Below are 25120 nucleotides of genomic sequence, written 5' to 3'. Positions count from 1 at the left end.
TAGAGTTACCTAGTATTCGTGTTAGTGAGAGATAATGGGATACCTCCTGGAATAAGTTGAGGTGCACGTAAGTTGGTGTATATAATAAAACACTTTTTTTCATGAAGAATTTATATAATAACAGTGACAAAACTTGAAATGTTTATGTCATAAACAAGAAGAATAAGTACCTATAAGCATAATGATCAGCTGACTTAAATCTACACTAACTAAAGAATCTCATTTCTTGATACAACTTGTACACCAGAAACTCTCCAAAATTAAAATGGAGACAAACTGCTTCTTGGACATCAAAGAATAAATAATCACTTTTCTAAATTTTATCGGATAAATCACAAAAACTAACATTTCCAGCTTACTACGAGGTGAGGTATCGAGATGCATGTGTAAAACCCCACAGCTGCATCAAGAAAACGAAACTGTCAAATCATCGGTCATAGTATATTCAGCAAATTGTTCAAAACAGTATAGTTTTCTGGACAAGATTGGTAGTACATTACCTCAACATTTTTCAACTCAAACTCTTCATCATGTGCCAAGCATAAGTTCCCAAACGTATCACAAGGTCCACTATTACCAGATAACCTTCATTGAAAATTATTTCATAACGATGATGGAACTTCAGAAAATTGTAATGAAGAAAACTGCAAGCCACAATGTCGAGAAACTTACAGATCTCCATCCAAACATAACGCGAAATGTCCACCTCCTCCAAGTGCCAGGATTTCATTCATGCATAAGTAAAAATATCTGTTGGCACCTAGTCCCAAACAAAAAAACGAAAAAAATACTAGGTAATGTGCTCCTGGAAATTTTTATGTATCGTGCATTACATGTATCAAATACGTATGTAAGGTTCACCTTATAGAAAGTTACATAGCAAGCTCGAACGAGTAGTATCATACAAAAACCAACAGCTATATGATCAGTATACGTTATGGTTGAAGAAAATCTTATATACACACACACATGTTAGACCAATATATAAACTCTTTTGGCGATAGTGTATAATTTAAGAATGTACACGAAATACATAGTACGATAGAATTCCTCAACTGTCTTAAAGATTACTTACAAAGACTCCGTGAGTGTTTGTTTCATTCTTGTATTTTTCCTTACCTAACGCCACCCCACACCCCAAAGAATAGTAGGAATCTTCGACTAACTACGAAAGAGAAGTCAAGCTGTGTGGTGTACTAACTCACTAGATAAGTAAAGGGGTGTCAACTTAGCTGAAAATTATCACAAATGTTGGCTTTATAATAGATTTTTATCACCTAAATTTAGTTTGAAGCTAGTCTTTGACGGTCATTTGTATATTCAAATAGGTTTATACTGAAAGATAAGTAGCTTGGTCGACCTCATATGTAACAAGGATGATTCCAGTCAAAGAGATATACGATATAAGGGTTTATCGACTTGATATACTTACCTGTAGGTCTGAATAGCCTTGGTTCACCATATACAGTTGTGAATACAAATGACTGAACTGTTCCCTGTCAGGATAATATATAGAATGAAAGCATCTTAGCAATGGATATAAAAATGAGATCAGTGACTGAATAAGCACAAACAATCTACCGTTTTTCAAACATTTTTATTAACAATGGAAAAATCCCCCATATACATACCAAAAAGTAGACAATCTAAAACATTTTACGATTCTCTACAAGATACCTACAAGAAAATACGATATTTCTTCTTGGAGAAGGGTGTTTGTACAAACGACGCTAAGTCCTATGTACGTAAGTATACAATAAGTCTTCATAGGAAGGGTGTTTGACTTCGTAAAATTACCAAGGGCAACACTAGACAACAAAACCTGGTTATTTGTACTTGGGATATTAGTTTACCATAAGTTCGAATTGATTAAAAGAAAGTGAATACGGGCTATTGTCAGTTGTCTCGTGTAAAAGGAGAAGAAAAATTATTACTTACTTGGTACTTTCGCTTCGCGGTAGGCCTGAGTGGTGCCTCAAGCAACCCACCAAATACAGCACCTTGTTTATCGCCGGTAATCTGGAACAAGCATGATTAAGAGAAATGCACATCAACGATGAGGAAAAAGAATATGAAAAAGGATACTCCCTCTGTTCCAATTTATGTGGCATACTTTCCTTTTTAGTCTTTCCAAAAACATGTCACATTTCTATCATTGGAAACAACTTAACTTTAAAATTAGTCAAACGGTGCCACATAAATTGAGACGGGAGAGTAACATATTGGTAATGATGGACATAAAGTTTTTGCAGTAATGTGGAGGCAAAAATACCAGCAAGCAAGGACCAGAAGAATTAGCACTCATGCGAATTAGCGTACGAAGTGATATACCATGTTTCGCGGTGCTGCCCTTCATTCAAATAAACAGAGTAAATATGAATATTGAACCGCAAAAATTGCAATACATCTTCAATGGAGACTAGTTCTAAGTCGAAGTTACCTATACAACAAGGACCATTGACAGCCTTTCACTATATTAGGGAGATAAGACTGGAAAAAATCATACAAGTCCGGAGAAATGAAAACAGAATCATCAACGAGATTAGGCATGGACTGCTCTAAACTGCCTCCATCAGATGCATCTTCGAAAGGTTCAAAACCACTGGCGACACTCCTTGCAGAATTAGGTTCTTCATTACACCTAGGTGTATAGAACGATTCGTTCAACACACCAATTGAACTCCTGATCAAGCCATTTTCACCTTCTTCTGTGTGATCATTATGATCATCACATGCTGCGTATCTCTCCAAAGGTCTATCACGCCATGAGAAACTTTTACATCTCCACGTAAAAGAATGTGATCGAAGCGACTTGACATCATCTTCATCTTTGAACTTACTAAAACTCATTGACGGAAGAAAGATAGAAAGTACAGATGATAAAGATCTTCCCTCTTTGGTGTATGGCCTGGCCTAAACACAGAGAACTACAATGTCACAAATAATAAGCTACCGGAGGATTTCATTTCAAATATTCAGTGTTCTTTGCTAATTATCAATATTTCTTCCTCAGAACAAAATAAAAGTAAAAAAATACAACTTGTTTGTGTTGGTTTCACAACTCTTCAACTTCCATTTGGTCATATTTCATTGCAATACTCAATAATCTCGAGGTCCTTTGACACTTGAAGTTCTCTACATTTTCTACAAACATACAAATCTCTAAACGGACTTCAAAGAGACCTCACAAACACCTAGTGTAAGTACACCAACACGACTAGTGCTTATCCCATCTCGTCTTTTCTTCTAAAAAACTAAGAAATTATTCATATTTGCAATCATCAAAAAAACGAAAAAGTAAACAATTATGAACAACCAATCAATCCTTCTAACAAGGAAACAAAGGCAACGCCACTTATCACACAATTACAAAGCTCTCCATATCTTTTTCAAACTCACAACCAATTTAATGCATTTTCTCATTACTCATCTCAATACAAAAGAGCAGCTTCAGTACACTAAGCTCCCGCTATACACAAAGTCCAGGGAAGGCTCGAACCATGCACAAAAGTCTATTGTACGTAGCCTTACTCTCATCTCATTAAATGTGGTGTCCGTGCCAGCTCGACTAGTTCTACGAAATACATGCTACCCCACCAACACACGTTGGACAGATGAAAAAAAATCACCTAGTATTTTTGCGTCCGCTAAAATTTAAACATGATACCTCATAGGTGCTCATAAAAATTGAAACTTTAATCATCAAACAACAATCACATTGCTTTAAAATCATAATATCAACATATCAAAAGCAAAGATCTAAATTTCACAACAATATAACATTAAAAAAATCATTTTTTTGCTAATTTTAATAAGATAAAGAGAAAAAAAAGAACCTGAGGTTGTTGATCTGAAGATTTAGAAGGAGAATCAGAAAAAAGACGTGAAAGCTTCTCAGAAACTGTATCCTTTATGGAATTCATATCTTTTTTTTTCTAATTTTTAGCACTTACCCAATTCAGAATCTTTGAATTTTAATGCAAAAATGAGTATTTCAAAGGTAAAAATGGGTTCCTTTTATTTGACTTTTGCTGTTTATTTTTTGGTGATTTTGCAGACTGGAAAAAGGAAATTTTGGTGAAAAAGACAGAAGAGAATTGTCGTAATAGCCGGAAAAAAACAGAACATAAAAAATAAAAATAAAAATAAAAAAAAACGATTTTGACGAAAATTTGGATTTTTTTATTTTATATTTGGTGTTTATATTTATATTGGGCGGATAAATTAGTATTTGCATCCTATAAAGCTTATTTAAAGGAAAAGTGTTATCTAAGGTGATTTGTTTCGTATTAAAGACTTTGAAATCGAGATTTTTATTAAGAATTGAAAAAAGAGACATTTTTTGACTAATCTCGTATTTTGAGGGGGACTCATCTAACTTTAAAAAAAAAAAAAATTTTACATCTCAATTTATGTAATACAATTTAATATTAAATATTTGTCAAATAAAAATGTATTCTCTTTGTCCTAATTTATATAACTCACTTTCTTTTTTAATCTGTCTCAATATTTTGGATCTATTCCAAAAATGGACTATCTAACATCTAATTTTGCGTAACATATGTTTGTCTATATATATTTTTAACTTAATAAAGAATCAATTGTGAAATATATATAGGGTGTGAAACTGTGAATAAATGACTTTTCTAGAAATTTAATATTCAAAGAGTATGGATAGGGCATTAAGAAAAAAAAATGCATTTATATAATAAAGTCAATAATGGAGTGCTTTGAATGTTGAAATTTAGAAAGTTGACTAATTGACTCAACTCTAAAGTCTCACTCCAAAATTTTCCTATAAATACCTTCTCAAATATTTCATTATCCACATAGCTCAAATCTTTCTCAATAACTATAATAATCTTTTTTTATCATTTTTTAAAATTTTTCAGACAAAAATAATATTAATTATGGGTGTTACTACATATACCCAAGATATTGTAGCACAAGTTGATGCAAATAGGATTTTCAAGGCTTTGGTTCTTGATGCAGATAATATTATACCAAAATTGATGTCACAAGCTGTTAAAAATATTGAAACTATTGAAGATCATGATGAAAGCATCAAGAAGATGAACTTTGTTGAAGGTATTAACTTAGCTTTTTTAGTACTGATTCGTTTGTGCTGAAGATATAATTAAGTAAAAACAGTGTGTTCTTTCTAATAATTTACGATTTTAGATGGATAATTATCCATCCAACATAATTTTAGAGTAGGATGAGGTCTTGATTAGTTCGAACATATTGTGGTAAGATATTCATGTAAGATAGACTATGCTGAAGACATAATTAAATAAAATGCATGTGTTATTATGATCTCTTTATATTGACCTAAATTTTTAAATAAGATGATTATATTATTATATTATAGCTAAAAGTTATATTAATTGTGACAATTAATCAAATAAGGTAGAAAGGTGATTTTTTTCATTACAAAGAAATGAGGTTAATTAATTTTTCTGATGACTTTATAACTACGCGATGACCCCTTTATTTTCCACAAATAAGTTTAGAAAAATTACGTACATTGGGTAATATATTGAATATTTTATATGTTTATTTCTTTATAATTTCTTGTGAAAATCTTTACTCAAAAGTCGTTAAGGAAAAAGTCTTTTGTGATGACTTTTTCCAATTTTTATAAAGTTGCTATGAAAGTTCCATTTCTTGTTTGTGCTTCATAATTTTCTAAATTATTATATAATGATTATATTGAAGGCACAAAAGTAAACTATAAAGTTGAAAAAATCAAGTCCAATATAACTTCTCCAACATTTGAAAAATAGAATAGTTAAAAAATTATAATATAGTATAGATCGAAAACAAAAAAATATTTAAAGACGGACAAAATTTTATAGCAAATCTCATTTAGCTATAGATTAACGATAAATTGTAAGAAAATTCAGTTATGTAGGAATTGTTTAGCGACAAATTAACTAGGAATTACCGATAGTTCCAGAGCTAATTTCATATTTTCTTATAGTGAAACAGACAAAAAATAATATTTTTTTTTATGGTGGCAGGATATCCAATAAAGTACTTAAAACACAAGATCCATTTCATTGACAACAAGAACATGGTAATAAAATATTCATTAATTGAAGGAGAAGTTCTTGGAGAAAATTTGGAACATATTTCCTATTATGTTAGATTTGAAGAATGTGAAAATGGAGGGTGCATTTGCAAGACAATAAGTGAGTATCATACAAATGGTAATTGTATAGTCAAAGAAGAAGAAATCAAAGAAGATAGAGACAAAGCTATTGAACTTTTCAAACTTGTTGAAGCATATCTTCTTGCTAATCCTTTTGCCTATGTTTAATTAATGGTTTTAATTTATTAACTTTTCAAGAGTTACAACTTTAATTTTTGGATTTTTGGCTTTGAAGTTGAGTAATGCATGTGCATGTGTTGTGTTATGTTGTTGAACACATAATTAATTAAATTAGAGTTTCTTTTTCTAAGATGTCATTTGTGTAACACTAGATAAATTGTTGTTGTGATTTCTCTCTAACAACTTAACATTTTTATGAGATGGTTAAATATTTTAATATAATACTAGAGCAGATAAAAGTTAATTTTTAGCGATATAAATTTCACCATCACTTATTATCAAAAAGACTTCAAGAGAAGAGTGTTTTGGGACATAATTAAAAATAAATATTTATAACAATTTAAGCATTTAGATGAGATCGATGATCACGCACTTCAACGATACAACTTTTTAAAATAAACCATTACATTTTATTTATCAAATCAAATAATATCACATCAACACAGAATTCATGAAAATATAATTTAGTAGATTTTCAAAACATTCCTAATCGATCCCTTTTATTCCAAAAGGACTTTGTTTATAATTTTATTACTTTATTTTGGCAAAAGCAATTACAAGAATGATGAATATATAGTTTATGTCAATTACATTACTCTTTTGTTCCTTTTTGAATTGACCACCACGTACCAAACAATATTTCCAGCATCTGCCTTTAGTTTCCAACGTTCACATCATATATTGAATTTCAAAAGCATAGTATATATCATACATACTTTTTCCCTCCTACATAATTTACCTGACATTCTTTCTTTTTCTTTGTTAATTAATTTACGTGATACTCTTTCTTTTTCTTTGTTAATTCGTTTAAAAAGAGTAATTTTTTTTCATATATTGCAGTAACACTTAGAGTAAATAGAACAAAGGATAATTGATGACATATGAAACGCGCAAAAAAAATTATAATTTAAATGTGCTTTTAACCATCATCAATTTTGATTATAAAAAAAATAATTAAAAAAATCCTAAAATACACATGTAAACAAATTTTCACATATTAATGACAAGTTTCCTCTAAAAACTAAAGGTCAACAATTATTAACTAGAAATTAAAAAGATTAAATTAAAAATTACAAATCATCCAAATATGTTAATAACCTTAATGGTCAAAAAAAGAAGTTGAATTCAATTACTATTTCCCTTTGTATTCTATTATTTTTCTTGAATGTCCTCTAAAAAAATCACCTTCCTCTCCTTCCCCAATTTTCCTTGGGGGTCTTCTTCCACGTTAATGCCAAATTCTTCCCCTCGTCGTCCCATCAACGACGGGCGGCGAGTGGAAATATAATTTTCTATTCCACCATCATTATCAGTCATCATCATTCGTGTTTCAAAATGCCTCCCAAAATGGGAGCCTTGAAACCTTTTCAATTATTGGAGGTAAACATTATCTCCGCGCAAGATTTGGAACCTATATCCAAGAAAATGAAAACCTACGCGTCCGCGTGGGTCCATCCTACCCGAAAACTCACCACTGGGGTTGATACTGAAGGTGGTAACAACCCCACGTGGAATGATAAGTTTGTTTTTCGGGTAGATGATGAATTTTTACAGCAGGATACTTCTGCCATACAAATTGACATTTTTTCGGTACATTGGTTCCGCGATTCTCTTGTGGGGTCCGTTCGTGTCCTTGTCGGAAACCTTATCCCTCCTCCCACTAGGTTGCAACATCAACAACACCATATTGGTATGCGTTTTGTTGCACTTCAGGTTTGTTTCTTTCGAGTATTTTGATCTTTTTGTGAATATTTGTTTACGTGTTGCATGCATGCATGCATTCATGCACATCTTCGTTTATGAAATTATCCCTTTATTTTCTTTCTACGTTATATATTTTTATAGATGAAATTGTGGAATGTAATATGTCCAATATTCTTCCATCTCCATTGTTTGATGTTCATTCTATTTTGTTTCTAATATACCCTTTTTGAAATTTCATATTTTTTGTAAAATGAGATTTCATTATTTTTATGTGATTAAATAGCTTCATGTCAAGTGAAAAATTAGACAGACAAATTGAAACGGAGGAAGTATGTTACATGATGGTCCTTGCCTATAATTCACTATTTCTTTGAATAAATATGTGCAAAACTAGCATTTAAAAGTTTATTTTTTCTTTTTTTTTCTTGGGATATAGATACGTCGTCCCTCAGGGCGTCCTCAAGGAATATTAAACATTGGTGTGACATTACTTGGTGGTACTATGAGAAGCATGCAACTATACAGACAACTAAGTATGTCAGCAGTTGGATATCGCGATTTAATGGATGAAGATGCACATCTACCCAACTACGACCAAAAAACCCTAGATGCTCAGAAGGACGATAACAACAACAATGCCATTACGTTAAAACCTATACTACGTCGTACAAGGAGTGAACGTAGCGAACGTGTCACGTTCGATAGCGCCTCGATGGCTAATAGTTCATTAGTTGCAGCAATTTCCCACAAAAAAAAAGTTGTGGCTGTTGAAAAAGAAAGTTCAATACTTAGTATTTCATTTGAGCCACCAAAACATATGATGAAGAAAAAAGGTAAAGCAAGTTCTGTTATAAGTGGTGCAGAATTAAGAGAAAAGCTCAAAACAAATAATAAAAAAGGTAAATCTGGATCAGTATTAAGTGATTCAATTGTTAGTAAAGAGTCATCTTGTTATATACATAGGCCCAAGCCCAAGCCCAAAGATGAAAAGCCCAAACTAAAACTTATAGAGTTAGAATTTGGGGATAAAGAAAAGCCCATTAATGAAAAGAAGGGTGGAACCGATTCACCGACAACTAAGGTAGTTGATGAAAAGTCCATTACAATAAAGCCCAATAAAGGTTTGGGCCTAGATGTAAGCCCAAAAGAGAGACAAACAACAGTTATTGGAAAGCCCATGTTAAGAAATAATGGTGGGTTTGATTATGGAGGCCCAAAAGGGCAAAATGGGAAATTTGTATTTGGAGGCCCATTAAAGGCCCATTCAGTATGGTCTGATTCTGAAGTTGGGCCTTCACCTTCTGAAGTGGCTGCTGCTATTGCTGAAAAGAAATATCCTTTAGAAGAGGAAAAGAGTTCTGTTTTGGATGGTTGGAGTATAGATGAAAGCGTCGAAGGGCTCCGGTCGAAGCTCGAGAGGTGGCGAACTGAGCTACCGCCATTATATGATCGGGGAATGGCGTCGAGTAGCTACCATTCAACTGGCCGGCATACGAGAAGGCATACTGATGGTGGGAGTGGGCTTTTTTCTTGTTTTGGTAACTTTTATGGTTATGAATGTCAATGTGTTTGTGGAAAGCCCAAAAGGAGAAGAATGAATCCAAAGTTTCAGAGCCCATCAGTTGGAAGCAGGTCATGGGTGTAAAAAGCCCAAGAAAAAGCCCAAAATAAGATTTCAAAGGGCAATTGTGATAAGGGAAAGGAAAATGAAGGAAAATACATTATTTGCAAAGAGAAAATATTTATTATTATTGTTTTTAATTAATAAGATGTTGTATTATTATTTTTTTCCATTTTGGTGAACTTAACCGAACTATAATTCATTTTGTTTTATGGTTCATCACTGAATTCTTTCTATTTTTTTCGAGGCACATATAGGTCAGATTAGGCGTGTTTATCAGTCAGTTTCATACGCCTTCTAGGTATTTTGGTTTAGTATGGAGGAAAATATTTTCTTATATTTCCATCAAGAAGATTTTTAAGTCTTTATAACTATGTTATATAATTTAAAATAAGTGTAATGTGTAAGTTTTTCACACAAATAATTTTCCTTTGTTACCTTAAGCAAAAAAATTATGGAGTGCATTGCTTAAACTATAATTAATTAAAAATAAGTGAATAATTTATTTTTTTTATATCAAAAAAATAATTTATCTTTTTAAAAACTAGTGATGATTATGCCCTATGGGACCCATATATGTTTGCCATTGATATAAACACTCTTTTCAAAATGATGAATTCTTCCTCTTCAAGTTTCATTTGCAATTTCTCACTCATCATTTTTCAAATATATATATATTTTTAGTCTGATTTGTTTGCCATGTTTTTTCCTTTATTTACTGGAAAGTGTTTTTCTATGTCCCCTACCTTTTTGTAGAAATGTAGATGTTGTGATTTATTTTCCTTGGTAGATTCATATAAAATAAGTTGAATTTAATTAGTTTGTGTTTGAACATGTGATATGAAGTGTTATTTTAAATTATTATTTAAACGTGTGATTTGGAATCACGATTTTTCTTAATTATTTTATTTTATATCCGATGTCTGGTGTTTTGTACCTATATTAGAAGTTTAGAACTTGATTAGTTCGAATTTAGCCTGAGGAAGCATTCTTTATCAAGAAAATTTTCATATTCAGAATTTGAATTTGATATCTCATATTAAGGAAAAACACATTTTTATTGCATCACATCCGTCGGTGATATGCTTTGATCTTTAATGAACATAGTTTTATACAAGTTGACCTTAAAATTAGTTGGTGTTAACTTTTTAAAGAAAATTAATTATTTATTTATTGATCTATATAAAGCTCTCTTATACTGCCATACTGGCATTGTCTCTAGATAACATGTTTACTAATTGAGTATTATATTACATTTTATTAAAAGTTAATTTGGACAGAATAATAACAATAATATTTGATCCGACAAAGATCATATCTAAGATACAAAACTTTAATGTGGTTAGTTAAATAATTAGCTTAATAGTACTATCAAACATGAATCTATTTCGAGGCCTGCAAAAAATATCATTGTCGCATAAAAAGTTACTACTTCTCCGTTTTCTTTTACTTATTCAGTATGAATACGATAGATATTGAATTATTATAATAATAAAAAAAAATCTAATGTCGTAATTTTGATATAATGATATTTAATTTATTTTTATTTATATATTTGATATGGTATACAATTTTTATAAAAAGAATATCAAAATACAAAACAACATATTGAAGTATATAATTACATAAACATACATATATGTTGTTATAATCCTAACAAATATATAAATTAGTATTAGTACAAAATCAATTATTTAGACAACGGAATTCTGACTACACTATCTTGATTCGACTTTTAGTATCCATCATTTACGGCTAGGACTACTGAGGTATCTAATTTCATTCGCTCCCCTAGCTAATTTTGTCTCTCAGTGTCAATGTCGTCCCAATAGAGTGCTTTCGTTGTTGGTGTTCCTTATTGCACGGGTCAAAGAGCACTTGTGTATGTGATGCAAGTAAACGTCTACGAAAAAGCTGTCGTAAAGTTTCGTTCTTCGTCAAGAAATGTACTCTTTTTTGTATAATTGATTAACGAAGAAAATGTCTTATATATACTTTCTTTTGAATATTACTACATTTAAGGTGTTAGCTAGTATAATATAATTAAAACGCTTCTTGAAAGGTCGAAGTCATATTTCTCTATTATAAGAGTATATGTAAGTCGATGTTGAACAAACTATGATTACAAATTTACCATACCACAACAAAATATAGCAAAATCAAACTTCAAAATATTGAACCATACCGAGTTAGTTTGGTATGATCATAGTATATTATTTATAAAAATTGAAACTATCAAATTATTTTTTAAAAAAAATCGTATCATATCCATCCCTATGAGTGAATGAGAGAGAAGTATGATGACTTAGATGATGAAGGCTAATAGAAAACCTCATTAATTACAAGTCATTTTAGATGCCTATAAATCTTACTTTAAGCATTTGTAATGACATAAAACAAAACCAAGGATTTAGAAAATCTTAATTAGTCAAGTTTGGGTGTCTCAACTTTAGCATAAAACTCATGGATTAATGTGTAAAAGGTTGATTCTTTTCACAAACCAAAAGCTTAGTCTAGACTATATACTATTTTTTTGGCTTCAATATACTTTATTTATTTACTTTCTTTGTGTTGTTTGTCTATTATTTAGGAGACAACTATCACTTACCCTTTTGCTTTCAAAAAGATAGACCTAATATTGGTTTTGGCCATATATGCACCAACTTAAATTAAATAAAACAATTTTTTTATAGGAAATATTTTTAAATTAAATAAAACATTTTTTTATAGGAAATATTTTTTTTAAAAAAAGGGTATATACATGATCTTATTCCTACCAGAACAAAAAGCAACATAGGAGGAGGTTGTTTTATTTTTATCAATTAGTAGCCCTTAAAGGATAAAAACAATAAATTATTGAATTTTCAAGGAGTTGAGGAAATTATTTTCTTTATTTCTTAGTTCGGTGTTTGATATTCATTTAAGGTCCTCTTAATTTAAATTTGTATCGGAATTTTCACTTTAAAAAGAAAAAAAAACGCTCCCTGGAAAAATAATTTCATCTTTAGCTGAGCTTTGAATGTGAAGTAATACTTATCAATTCATCGTAACTTTTAGTTATACTAAAATTATATTCATTTTAAGTTTAGTCCCAACATCTGGACAAAAAAGTGAATAAGAAAGGAGAAAAGTTCTTAAAAGCTATAGGGAACATAGAAATAACACATTCAAGTTCATATAATGGCAAAAAGAAAATTGAAATGATTTCAAATGAAACTTGAAGAGGAAGAATTCATTTGTTTAATCATTTTATTTAATAAAAAACAGTGCTTGGCTCAATGGCAAACATATGGGTCCCAAATATAACATTTTAAAACATTTTTATTATTATTAAATTAAATAATTATCTCCCAATATATAGATGATCACTTCATTCTCATTCATTTCTTGAACTTCAATATTTGTAATTTGTCAAAAATTGGAAAATGTGTTCAGAGAGTAATTCATCTTACAGTGATGAAACTGGGCTTGAATTGGGCCTGGGCCTAGGCCCAAGTGTTACAAAGGCTAACAAATCATCAAGAAAATGGTGTGAGTATGGTAGAATTTTGACTGCTAAAGATTTTCCTAATGGATTTATTACAAGGAGATTTAATAATATTTGTACTGATGAAAATATTGGATCTGCTTCTACAAGTGCCAGGTAAATAACTTTTTTGTTGAGCATAAGTTTATGTTTTCGTATCGTAATATTTTAGAAGTTAGGGATGAATGTGATTCTTAATGAAAAATTATCAGCTTTGTGTATGGTGAGAAAACTGAAATAAATAAAGAGTTAAATTCGAAATTTATTATACTATATATTGAATATTTTTTTTCCAGCGTTTTATATATAGCATTACTCTGTTTGGTTGTTGTTATTGAATGCTTCCTCTATTATATGTTGTGTCTTTTTTTTAATTTCTGTATGTATTGTTTGATATGCATTACTTGAGTCGGAATCTTTTGAAAATAGTCCCTCTACCTCCAAGAGATAGGAGTCTCGGAGGGTATAAGGTTTGTATATACTCTATCTTTCTTAGACTTCAACCAGTAAGATTACACCAAATATGTTATTATTGTTGTTGTTGTTGTTTGGGAACAAAAAACTCTAGATAGGAAGCAATTTCTTTTTTAGGCCTGTGTGGTTTGATACCAAATAATTATACAAAAAAGTGATTATCTCTTTACTTTAATTCTCTTTAATTAATAAAATCATTTAATTAATTGGTTCATGCACATTACTATGTTCATATAATATTTTTCTTTAGGTATTAACCTTAGTTATTTCTAACCTATAATTGTATTTTTTTGAAGCAGTCAGGTTGTGGGATGGCCACCAATAAGGACTTACAGGATGAATAGTTTTAATCAATCAAAGATTACAAATGCTGATCATCAACAAGAAAATGGGAACAAAGAAATTGAGAGTTCAAACAAGAAAATTAATCATGGAAATAATACCAAGAATAATGATGTAGATTTTGTAAAGGTGAATATGGATGGATTGCCAATTGGAAGAAAAGTGAATTTGAGTTCTCACATTTGCTATGAAACTTTAGCCAAAATCTTGGAAGAAATGTTCTTCAAATCAACCAAAACTACTAATTGTAAGTTGAGATATCTATCATAGTTACTAAATTGTCTTTGAAATGATCTTATGGTGTTAGTTCTCAAAAGTTATGTTGCTCGGACTTTTCAAAATGACAATAGGTACATGTTTGATTCTTCAAAATGTACTGCATTTTTGGAGGATCAGGCATAAGTGTGACAATATTTTTAAAGAGCCCAAGTAATATAGCTCAGAGACTGAATACAATTACCGATTAATAACTTGGCTATAATATGGATACCAGCCTTGATTTTCCACCCAACGTCTGATATCCGTTTGAGATTTTGATTAATTATAAACTCATTTAACTAAGAGGAAACCTCTCTTTACCCTAGATAGTACATGTTAGTGTGATTTTTCTTGTTAGTGATAGTATATGATACTTAATTGAATTTGTGCTTATTTGAAATAGGTGGAGAAAAGGAACAAGTAACAAAGTCATGTAAGCTCTTGGATGGATCATCAGAGTTTGTCCTCACATATGAGGATAAAGATGGAGATTGGATGCTTGTTGGAGATGTTCCATGGGGGTAAGAAATATTTCTTTCAACTTAGTGTTTTATAGTTAGTTCAAATCTTGACATCTATACAACAGAGTTACATGATATTTGTTGCTTGCACAAGTTGGTGACATAAGTATTTCGTGGAATTAATCAAAGTACATGCAAGTTAGCCTAGACGTCACAATTATAAGAAAATAAACAATCTTGGCTATAAGTCATTATCGTTATAAGAATCCATAAATTTTAAATTCTGGATCTGTCTTTGCTTACATGTTTGTTTGCATTGTCTTGTAGGATGTTTTTGAGCAATGTGAAAAGGCTAAGAATCATGAGGACTACTGAGGCCAAAGGACTTGGTATGTAGAACATGGAGAAACACAAAAGAAAATTGATCTAGTTCACTTAATTAGCAAATGATCAAATGAGACCACAGCTTGGAAAAACTATATATAGGGAAATAGTACAAGTAGAGAAGCAAAGAGTACACATTTTGGGGAGTACTTTCTTATAGTTCCAATTTTTGTTCTTGCAATTATTATTTTTTGTCTAATGTAAGCCTCATTCAAGCTAGCTAGTTCTTAAAACCCCTTATATAATTGATACACATGCTTGCTCGATCCTTTTATATTGTTATGGTTCTTTTCTTCATTATTTTGAGAATATTTTTTTTATTATTATTGTATTTTATTTTTGTACTATTTTTATATATCGAAACAATTTCTCTACCTTCACAAGGTAGCTAGAGATAAGACTACAGATACATCAGTCTACGTCGACAGATATGTTGTTGTGTTCCTAAGAACTCACATAACTAGATTTGTGAACTTTAAGTCCCAAAAATAACAAACGAAGACTTTTTTGACAACGTATAACTCTTGATAAGACTTATAATTAATGCTCATATATCTATGAATCTACATTTGTCGAATTGCCCATGTTATGATCTTCTACTTTTGAGTGTTGTCATTTTGATATTTGACTTATATTTTTCATGTAGCATTCAATCTACAACTTCATCTAATGAGTTATAGAATTTTAACAATGCAAAAGTTTGTAACATTAAACTTAACTTCATTATAAAATTAATAAATAAATATACCAAATATTATCTATATATATTTAATTTAGAAAATACCATAACATGAAGTGGTCGTGCCGGAGTGGTTATCGGGCATGACTAGAAATCATGTGGGCTTTGCCCGCGCAGGTTCGAATCCTGCCGACCACGCCACGTGTTAGTGTTTTGTACATTTTTTATTAATTTTTGCATATTAAAAGAATTTTTGTGATGTTATTTCGACCGTTTACTCCGGGCATGATCGTAGATAGAAGGATATGAAGATCATAGATTAGAGTTTTTGTACATTTTTCTTATTATTTTTTGCATATTAAAAGAATTTTTGTGATGTTATTTTGACCGTTTACTCTGGCATGATCGTAGATAGAAGGATATGAAGATCGTAGATTAGAATGGAAGATTAGTAGATAATCAAGTGTTGTCTCGCTTTCTTGCCGAATATGCTTGGGAATAGTTTGGTGTGTCGTATTTGTTTATCCGTTCATATCAGTATTAGTAATATTATTTTTGTAGTTTCTTGTCCTATGATTTATATTATTACTAGTTGTTTCTTATGCTTTTGCTATTGTTACTGCTCTCTGTCTTTTGATTGCTATGAAATGTTTTTTCTATTATTTGTTATATCTTCTTTAATTTTGTATTTTTCTTTTTCAAACTGGTTTGATGTATTACTTGAGCTTAGGGTCTTACGGAAATAAGCTTTGCACCTCCACAAGATAAGGGTAAGATTAGTGTACATCCTACCTCCTAAATCTCACTTATGAATTCTACCGAGTATGTTGTTGTTATTACATTTGGACAATCACCTCGCCGATGGTCTATCAAAACTACCCACACAAGGTAAGATTTGTGCACACTCTACCCTCCCCAGGCATCACATTTGAAATTATACTAGATATATTGTTCGTCTACGAAAAAACATTTAGGTTAAAGATAAGTTGTATACATTAACAACAAGTTTACATATATATAAAAGAGTTTAACAATCATTCCAATGATTAAATTCTACTTCTCGTGGTAACTACATACCAATATTATATCCAATTCATCAGATAATAATTTGTTTCTTGTTTAATCAAAAAATTGAAAGTTGACACCATCTTGACAGTAAAAAGCTAGTACCAAGTACTCATCCTTTGTGCTAATTTAATTCGTTCTCAATAGCCACGAGACGATCTATCTCTTGCATTGCCATATTCAGAAGGGGGGATTGAATATAGAATTCTCAAATTTAGTTTTGCCTTTCAATCCTTGCAAAACCATGCATTTCAAATTTGACACCATCTCCTCTGTTAAGTCGAAGAACGACAAAAGGCATTTGATCTCGATTACAACTATCCGTGGCACAGGATTGATACAAATTATTGTAATTGATTATAATTTAATAATTAATTTTTCTTTTTCAATTGATAGTATATATAGCATTTCTGGTAATATTTTGTAACAAAAAAATAAGCATATATAAATTATTGTACGTTACATAACAACACAAATGTTTAAATCTCTTTTATTGATTATAATTTCAAAAACTTTTTCAATAGAATCAATTGTTATAAACTATCAAAATTATCCTAAAAGTGTTTAAAATAAAATTAACACTTCACTCATTGAATATGTCAATTAGCGTATCATTTTATATATATATATATATAATATTTCATAATATTTTTAACTACAAAAATCTATATTATAATGATCATAAGACATTCAAAGTTAAGTCAATATTTTTTAATAATTTAATTAGTTTGAGTTTGAAATGTTTAATAAAAGGAAAAAGGTCTGAAATATATTTGAACTTTGACCGAAATTGTTGTAACAATATCGAACTTTGGAAAGGACCTTTTACCCCCTGCACTATTTAATAGTGTATTTTAAAGGTATATATGTGTTCACGTGGACATCATAAATATTGCATCATTTTAAATAGTAATGTGTCCACGTGGACACGTATATACCTTTAAAATACACTATTTAATAGTATAGGGGTAAAAGGTTCTCCATAAAGTTTGGTATCGTAACAACAATTTCGGTCAAAATTGGAGTATTTTTCAGACCCTTTTCCCTTTAGTAAAACATCTCAAAGAATTGAAGACAATTTAAAAAACATATAGTACTACTATATTGCTTTAATTCCTCAAATCTATCCTTATCCTTTGTAAATTTCTGAATTTGTGCTAAACTTTTACTCACTTGCACTATTACTTCGAATATAATATAACAATTGACTGTTTATTTAATCAAAATTAAAATATTAGGTAGTTAATTGTATTTTGATTTTTTATATGATCATGCGAAAGTGCGAGTAATTTCTCTAATTAGTAAGAAATTAGCACAAACTATTTAGAAAATTTTAAATATTACTCCCTCCATTTCTTTTTGAAACGAAGAGAATAGTAACAAATAGATACATAATTTTTTATATTCTACTTAGGTATTCTGTTTCATCAGATCTGGTCGTCTCTTTTATGTATACATCTCCTTCACATTGCTTTTGGTTCTTCGTTTAATCTTGCCTCTTGCTGAAATTTGTTTCTTTTTTGTGCATCTTCCCTCTCCTTTCAGTCGAGTCACTTCGTCCCTTTCAGGTGGAGATGAATATGTTGTTTAGCTTAGGACTAGGACTTATGATCCTTCTCTCAACGGTAAAACAAAAATCAAAAAGGAATTCTCCTAACCTAAGCAAGCTGCGGAATCACAGACAATTGCTCTCTTGACAAGCATAAGGCTCCAAGCCCTTTGTTTACGACTTCATTTCTAAATTTTTGTGTGTGTGGGGGGGGGGGGGGGGGGGGGGGGGTGTGAGGGAGCTGCCTTTGATGACATCTAATGCATTAGATAACAATATTAATCAAAAATTTGAAAGGCAGTACAAAGTTGGTAACTGATCCAAAAAGGCATTGATCTCGATTACAACTATCCATGACAAAGGATTGATACAAATTTCTATATATGATCATATGAAGTTCAATCTTCATATTTACAAGCTAATAGGTTTCTTTTTCTCTTTTGAGAATGGAAGTCACAAACAAGTAGCAGCTAATACTATAACATGAGTTCTTATAATGGGGAAGAATATTACTTCCAAGTTAGTTGTTGCAAGAAACTTTCTTCTATCTTCTCAGATAGTCATTGAACACACCTTGAAATCTAGGTTATGTGGACTAGATTCTATCATCAAGATTGTAAGTATTCTCGAGCAAAGGAAATAGGGAAAAGGTTCACCAACAACCGCACCTTCATCTGCACAAGAAATAATTCAACGTCAGCTGAATGTTTTAGCTAATATAGTTGTTAGTGACTACCACAAGTCAAAAGCTTACATGCTAGGTTCTCTCCAACATCACAAAGGTATAAGCATTGAGAATTCGAGATACTGATGTGCAAAACAAGGATATAGAACATGTAAAAAGGAGGTTACAACATTCTAAGTCCTTTTCCCGGACGTTCTATGAAGTTAATTTTACTCAAATAAAGTATATTATAATAGGGCCTCCCACCATATATGAAAGTGAATGAAATCGATACACAAAAAAAGATGTAGAGGACAATTAGCATTAAACAAGATCAATAATCATCAAGACAGCATACATAAGCAAGGTGGGTATATTACTATTCCTTATCAGAAAAGGCGAGTAGCACATAAAGTGAAAGTGGAAGGAGCCACAATCTTCATAAAAAGGTGAGGAAATGACATTTTACTGATTAGTGTCTTGATTGTTTTAAGATACTACCAGAGATGATTCGCAATCTGTTAAGGTACTTCAACTGAAACACTTGAGCACTCCTAAGATGAGAACATTACTAGTATTCAAAGTAAGCAAGTACTCCTAAATAAGGGACAGATAATGCTATTTCGTACTAAAGCAGAAAGAAACTAATCAAGATGGCATAGGATATACTTTCTTTAGTGCAGTTTGGGGCAATTAATATTTCAAATTTCAACACTTCTAGTGTGTATAATTCTTCACGGCTAAATCGGAAGCCTCTTTTTTTTATCCAGTAAAATTGGAAGCTCCTTAGTCATAGAAAGCAAAGAACAAAATGTACAATTAGAAAAAAGTAGAGCCAATATAGCTGTAATCTAGCTCTGAATAATTACAGGACATCTGATTCAAGATTATTCAAAACGGAAAATACTCTCAAATGCATTTGATATGCCTTTACGACTAATCTATCGTATGCATATTTAAATAGCTTGTGTCGATTCTACAATTGTAAAGAAAGGACAGTGACATGCCAAAGAGGTTGTCAGAGGCTCTCAGAGCTAGACGAAATTAAGACTGCCAGACATGAACAGAATCACTCTGGGAATTCAAAGCACAAAGGACTACAACCAGCTTATGCAAGACAGATGCAAAGAACAAAGACCACATGCAGCTACAGTACAAAGACGATCAATTTACAGAATATAATTGCAAAAGCAGCATTCAAGAAAATGTTATGATGACTGTCATAGTTCCAAACTCTAAATGATTTATGAACTATTATGGTTGCTTACCTTTAGTACATGATGTGCCGAAAATAGCTATGCTGCATCACTGTCAAAACTGCAACAGTTCCCATGAGGTAGTCAATTGCAGATGGCAAGCTTCCCTGTGCAGTCATCAGCCATTCCATAATCAATGCTGAGTTCCCTTAGGGGAGGGATATTCTCCATTGCAAAGAGCATGAGGTGAGGGAAAGATACACTATTATGATCATACAGCACAGGCTGTACTAGAACATTGGGGCTTGAACTGTGACTCATGTAACAGGCTAAATTCCTCATTCTAGAAACATCCATCGCAAAATCCAAAGGAGGAATAGAGGGGTATGCCGGTCGGACATAATTAGAATCTATTCGGGACAAATCTCCCCATTCCGCCCATCTCTCAGCAAAATGACTTGGATAGATTAAACTATCACCATTCATTGTAAATATTTGAGCTTGCTCTTGTGTGAGAACAACACCAGTATATTCACAAATAAAAGACCCTGCTAGGAGGAGGTCCAATGACCTAACTCCCCAACCAGTCTCCCTAGAACGAAATACTTCAAACCTGTTCCTCACACCTTTCTGGCTAACTCGATTCCAACAAGTTGGAGGACATGAACAATGTGGTCCACATTCAAAAATGACTGGTTTTCCTCTCAACAAGATCCCATTCGTATCATATGCAAACTGTCCACCATTTTTCATCGCGCAAAAGCACTTAGTCCCATTCCCACACCCATCGGTGCACTCACAACCTGAACCATTTCCCACATGCTGATAGACATATGGAGGAAATACAGTCTTCAACAGATAGTCATAACAAGCTGGATCACGTTCATTATCAATATCATTGAATAAAAATACAGGCACATTTTCCTTTTTCCTTGATATATCAAGAGAAATGTATCCCATGGGCCTTACCTCTAGTGGCCTTGTCCTAAGACTCTCTGCAAATCTAAGTACAGCACTTCCCATGTCTGGCTGATTCTCAATCCTAACAAGCTTATATTTGTACACTCCAAATCCAGACTTACCCACATCAAACCAAGATTCCGTGATTCTATACAATCCATCATACACGTACACTTTACCACTAGAACTACCAACATATTTAAAGCCACGAATTACCCTCACCTCAACTCCATAGTACATGCTCCTCTCCAATGCCAAATTCCCACCTTCCAACTTTTGATGCACAACTTGCCGTGAGTTCTTATCCTGTCCACCTTGCCCTGTATATATAATCACATCCCCAGCATCTTCATCATCCTCATACCCCCCTGAAGCAATTACACTTGTGGCAATTGGCTCCCCATTTGAGCTCTGGTTAGCAGGAAGATAATCAATCCCAGCTTGAGGCGTTCCATGTAATCCTACCACACAAAGCTCCATTCTATATAAGAACAAATCACCAACAAGCACTCCTGGAATCGGACCAACAGTACGCTTATCACGATTCAACCAAAGTCCATGCTCCCTCATCATTTGTGATGCCTTCAAGTCCCCCCTTGCTCTAGTCTGTCTGCCAGAACCCAAATGTTGGTTGTTTTCATCCTCTAAATTTACAAAAATCCGTAGAGAATCATAAAGCATTCGTGTCTTTCGAATCAGGTCACGGAAATATCGTTCATCCTCCGGTTTAAGATCTGTCACCCTAACCAACTCCGATGACCTCTTCTCATACTTCCTTCTTGTAATAACAATATCAGAAACCTGAGATTAAGTTAACAAATAAAAAATAGTCGATCCAATTCACAAAAAAAAAACTACTTGGGTCAGTAAGCATTACATCAAATTCATCTACAAAATCATCGTAAACCCAAATCAACTCAAACCAAACCAAAAAAAATAAATCATTTTATTCCATTTTTAACCCAAACTTCTTCAAGATTTGATTTAAAATCTCTAATACAAGCTAAATAAAACAACTCCTAGTACCTGTTCATTGCTGACAGGAACAATCGCTCGACAACCTGAATCCTCATTAGCTTCAACATCTCCATCTCTCTGTAAACTCTGAGCAAAAGCCGTTTGAAACAGCTCAGATATCCGATTATACTCCGAATGAACACCTGCCTCAATTGAGCTTGGAGTTTGAGAACTAGTAGCATTCTGCTGCTGCTGCGGAGTAGTATTTCTGAAACCTGAATTGTAACTGAAATTCGAATTGGGGTTTATCGATTGAGGGGTAAATTCATCAAGGGGTTCAAGTTTCGGTTCAATTTTAGGGAAAATCATGGTGGGTGTTGGAGTTTTCGGTTCAGTAGGGAAATTAACGTCTTCTAATCCAACAACAGAACCCATTTCCATAGAAAACTCAAGAAGAATTTATAGCTTTTTAACACAAATTAGCTCATGTAAGAAGAAAAATTTGAGAAAATTTAGGGTTTTTCAGAGAAATATTGAGATTTCTCCATAGAAATGAAGAAGAAGACAGAGGATTTGTCTGAAAGAGAAAATAAAGGAATCTTTTTATCTTTATTATTATAAATATATATACATAAAAAATCTATTTTTAAATGTATTTTTTTTTCGAATTTAAGCATCGAATTAGGAAATAAAGAAATATTATTTATTTTATTTAAAAGAAAAAAATCAAATATATTCGTGCTCCTATAATTTAAGAAAATAGATGAAATTTAATTTTTCCTTATGTTTAAGAAAGATTATCTTGATTCCTTTATACAATAGTCAAATTGATTAATATTATGAATTTGGACAGTTTTTGTAATAAAATGTATATATTTAGAAACTACATATAAGATATTATAAGCCACAATAATTAACAATTTGAAATATTTAGAAAGTATTTTTGTAAAATTATGATGAAAGAAAATATTCTTTAATTATTCGAATAGTAACTAAGATACTTAAATTAGAGCGGAGAAAATATTAGTTATTAATGCAATTAAATAAAATAAATTAAGAGGTATATCAAAAATTAAAATATTAAACGACATTTAAAATGAAGCGGAGATAGTAATTGATCCTTCGATTAAAGGGTTGAGTCTTTTTAAAGAGGAAAAGAATGTCTATAAGTTTTAACTTTTAATTAGGAGGTATTTTTTTTTATAATTTTCGCTTCTATAAAATTGAAAGTTTACCCAAAATGATAAAAGAAATTACCTTTTCTTTTATTGTTGAGTTGAATTGAATTAAATTAAATTTTAATATGAATATCAAACACCGAATGATATCCTTTTTAAAAAAACCACAATCCTCCTCAACTGTCATATTTACTCAACTACATATTTATATGTATTATAAATCTATTTATAATTTTTAATAAATTATTTATATTAAATATTTTCTATAATATAAGTATATTAGTTAATTTAAAATTATTAAATTCAGTTAAATTCATAATATATTTTTTTGTCACCCATTATGCACATGTCACAAGAAAAAGCACCCAACAAAACAAGAATTAATTCTAGTTATGTGAGGTTGCTCTCCTTGTTACATGTGCCTAGTGGGTGACAATTTATGTGTAGTGTTGGTACTTTTCACTTAAAGGATAACTATAACTTTTTATATTCATTTATATTTATTCGTCTTGAATTTTGCACGTTCTTTAAAAAATAAATAATGATTGATTAGAATATTTATATCAATTAATAATTTTTAGTTTTAAATATCAAGAAATAATTTGGGAAAAATTAATGCTGAGACATAAAAAAGGGATATGTATAAGTCAGTTTTGTAACGAGGTATATCAACTCTAAATCGTAAAATTGAAGGGTATATCAGATTATTTTTCCTAAAAAGAATAATATTTTTCTTTTAATATGTTAAACACAACAAATAAAAATACACATATATTTTTAGCGTAATGAACAAATAAAAATAAATAGAAGAATAAATTGACTTTTAAGTACACAAATTATGTTTGAGAAGACAAATAAAAACATAAAAACTAACCAAAACAAAGGAAGAATACAAAGTTATTTGCATCTTGATTTTATAAAGTATTATATTTTAGGGAAAAGGGCCTGATATACCCCTCAATTTTGTCATTTGGAGCTGATATGCCCCTCGTTATGAAAGTGGCTCATATATACCCTTACTGTTATACAAACGGCTCACATATACCCCTACCGTTACAAAATGAGCTCACATATATCCTTCATTTAACGGAAGTGAAAAAAGTTAGTTTTAAATTTATATTTTTGACTTTTAATTTGTTAAAAATTATTTAGCGGTATATATGATTCTTCTAGCAAAGTTCAAGATATATTTTAATCTTTTTCATACGTAGATTATTTTTGACTTCTTTTATTATAATTATTTGAGTTTCTTATTCTTATTTTATTTTTTTCTTTCATTCCTTAGTGTAAAGAAAAAAATTTAAAACTATTTTTTTGTGGCTATATTATAATTTAAAACTATTTTTTTTGTCTATATTGTAATTAATTTTTGTATTTGAAGAAAAAAATTTGGTCATCTATAATAAGTTTTACAAGAATATTAGTGAAACATAAATAAATTTGTCTATCAAAATAATAAATCTAAATTAGTCATTGAAAACAAAAAAAGTTAAAAAATATATATATGTTTGAGGAGGATTAAATATACTCATATGGAATTATATTTATTTTTTTAAATAATAAAAAACTAACTTGAAATTAATTTTTTTTCATTTTCGTTAGAGGAAAAGGGTATATGTGAGCCATTTATATATAAGTAGGGGTATATATGAGCCACTTTCATAAACGAGGGGTATATCAGCTCTAAATGACAAAGTTGAGGGGTATATCAAACCCTTTTCCCTATATTTTATTAGGAGGTTTTCTTTTGTACTTTTTGGGATACTAA

At 31.0% G+C, this 25120-nt stretch overlaps 4 protein-coding genes and 1 non-coding gene across 7 annotated transcripts; 3 read left to right on the top strand and 2 right to left on the bottom strand.

The window, feature by feature from the left end:
- Positions 1 to 128: 128 nt before the first annotated feature.
- On the bottom strand, positions 129 to 4050 carry LOC102591857 (oxidation resistance protein 1-like). 2 transcript variants are annotated; one of them, XM_006342348.2, is made up of 8 exons: positions 3837 to 4050; positions 2441 to 2913; positions 2273 to 2345; positions 1939 to 2019; positions 1433 to 1496; positions 673 to 760; positions 501 to 585; positions 129 to 400 (listed from the first exon to the last, which is right to left on the bottom strand). In XM_006342348.2, the coding sequence occupies exons 1-8, from the start codon at positions 3921 to 3923 to the stop codon at positions 359 to 361; spliced, it is 993 nt and encodes a 330-aa protein (XP_006342410.1). In that variant the 5' UTR covers positions 3924 to 4050; the 3' UTR covers positions 129 to 358. The 2 variants fall into 2 exon arrangements, with proteins under 2 accessions (XP_006342410.1, XP_015162036.1); XM_015306550.1 differs by having other exon boundaries at positions 2441 to 2908; positions 3837 to 3924.
- A 794-nt stretch (positions 4051 to 4844) lies between these two features.
- Positions 4845 to 6466, top strand: LOC102591512 (pathogenesis-related protein STH-2-like). Its single transcript, XM_006342347.2, has 2 exons — positions 4845 to 5088; positions 6024 to 6466. Exons 1-2 carry the CDS (start codon positions 4911 to 4913, stop codon positions 6320 to 6322), a joined length of 477 nt encoding a protein of 158 aa, XP_006342409.1. The 5' UTR covers positions 4845 to 4910; the 3' UTR covers positions 6323 to 6466.
- A 6600-nt stretch (positions 6467 to 13066) lies between these two features.
- LOC102591186 (auxin-responsive protein IAA13-like) lies at positions 13067 to 15371 on the top strand. Of its 2 annotated transcripts, none has more exons than XM_006342346.2 (4): positions 13067 to 13302; positions 13959 to 14248; positions 14663 to 14780; positions 15048 to 15371. In XM_006342346.2, exons 1-4 carry the CDS (start codon positions 13085 to 13087, stop codon positions 15115 to 15117), a joined length of 696 nt encoding a protein of 231 aa, XP_006342408.1. In that variant the 5' UTR covers positions 13067 to 13084; the 3' UTR covers positions 15118 to 15371. The 2 variants fall into 2 exon arrangements, with proteins under 2 accessions (XP_006342408.1, XP_015162035.1); XM_015306549.1 differs by having other exon boundaries at positions 13956 to 14248.
- Positions 15372 to 15899: 528 nt separating this feature from the next.
- On the top strand, positions 15900 to 15981 carry TRNAS-AGA (transfer RNA serine (anticodon AGA)). Its single transcript has one exon. It is a non-coding gene; the product is annotated as a tRNA-Ser (tRNA).
- Positions 15982 to 18702: 2721 nt separating this feature from the next.
- On the bottom strand, positions 18703 to 22748 carry LOC102596505 (histone-lysine N-methyltransferase family member SUVH9-like). Its single transcript, XM_006342618.2, has 3 exons — positions 22244 to 22748; positions 20330 to 22018; positions 18703 to 19071 (listed from the first exon to the last, which is right to left on the bottom strand). Exons 1-2 carry the CDS (start codon positions 22613 to 22615, stop codon positions 20402 to 20404), a joined length of 1989 nt encoding a protein of 662 aa, XP_006342680.1. The 5' UTR covers positions 22616 to 22748; the 3' UTR covers positions 18703 to 19071; positions 20330 to 20401.
- Positions 22749 to 25120: the final 2372 nt, after the last annotated feature.

Source organism: Solanum tuberosum, unplaced genomic scaffold (assembly GCF_000226075.1).
Source record: "Solanum tuberosum cultivar DM 1-3 516 R44 unplaced genomic scaffold, SolTub_3.0 scf00034, whole genome shotgun sequence".
NCBI lineage: Eukaryota > Viridiplantae > Streptophyta > Magnoliopsida > Solanales > Solanaceae > Solanum > Solanum tuberosum.
The sequence above is the reverse complement of the archived record's forward strand: the minus strand, read 5'-3'. Positions and strand labels throughout refer to the sequence as shown.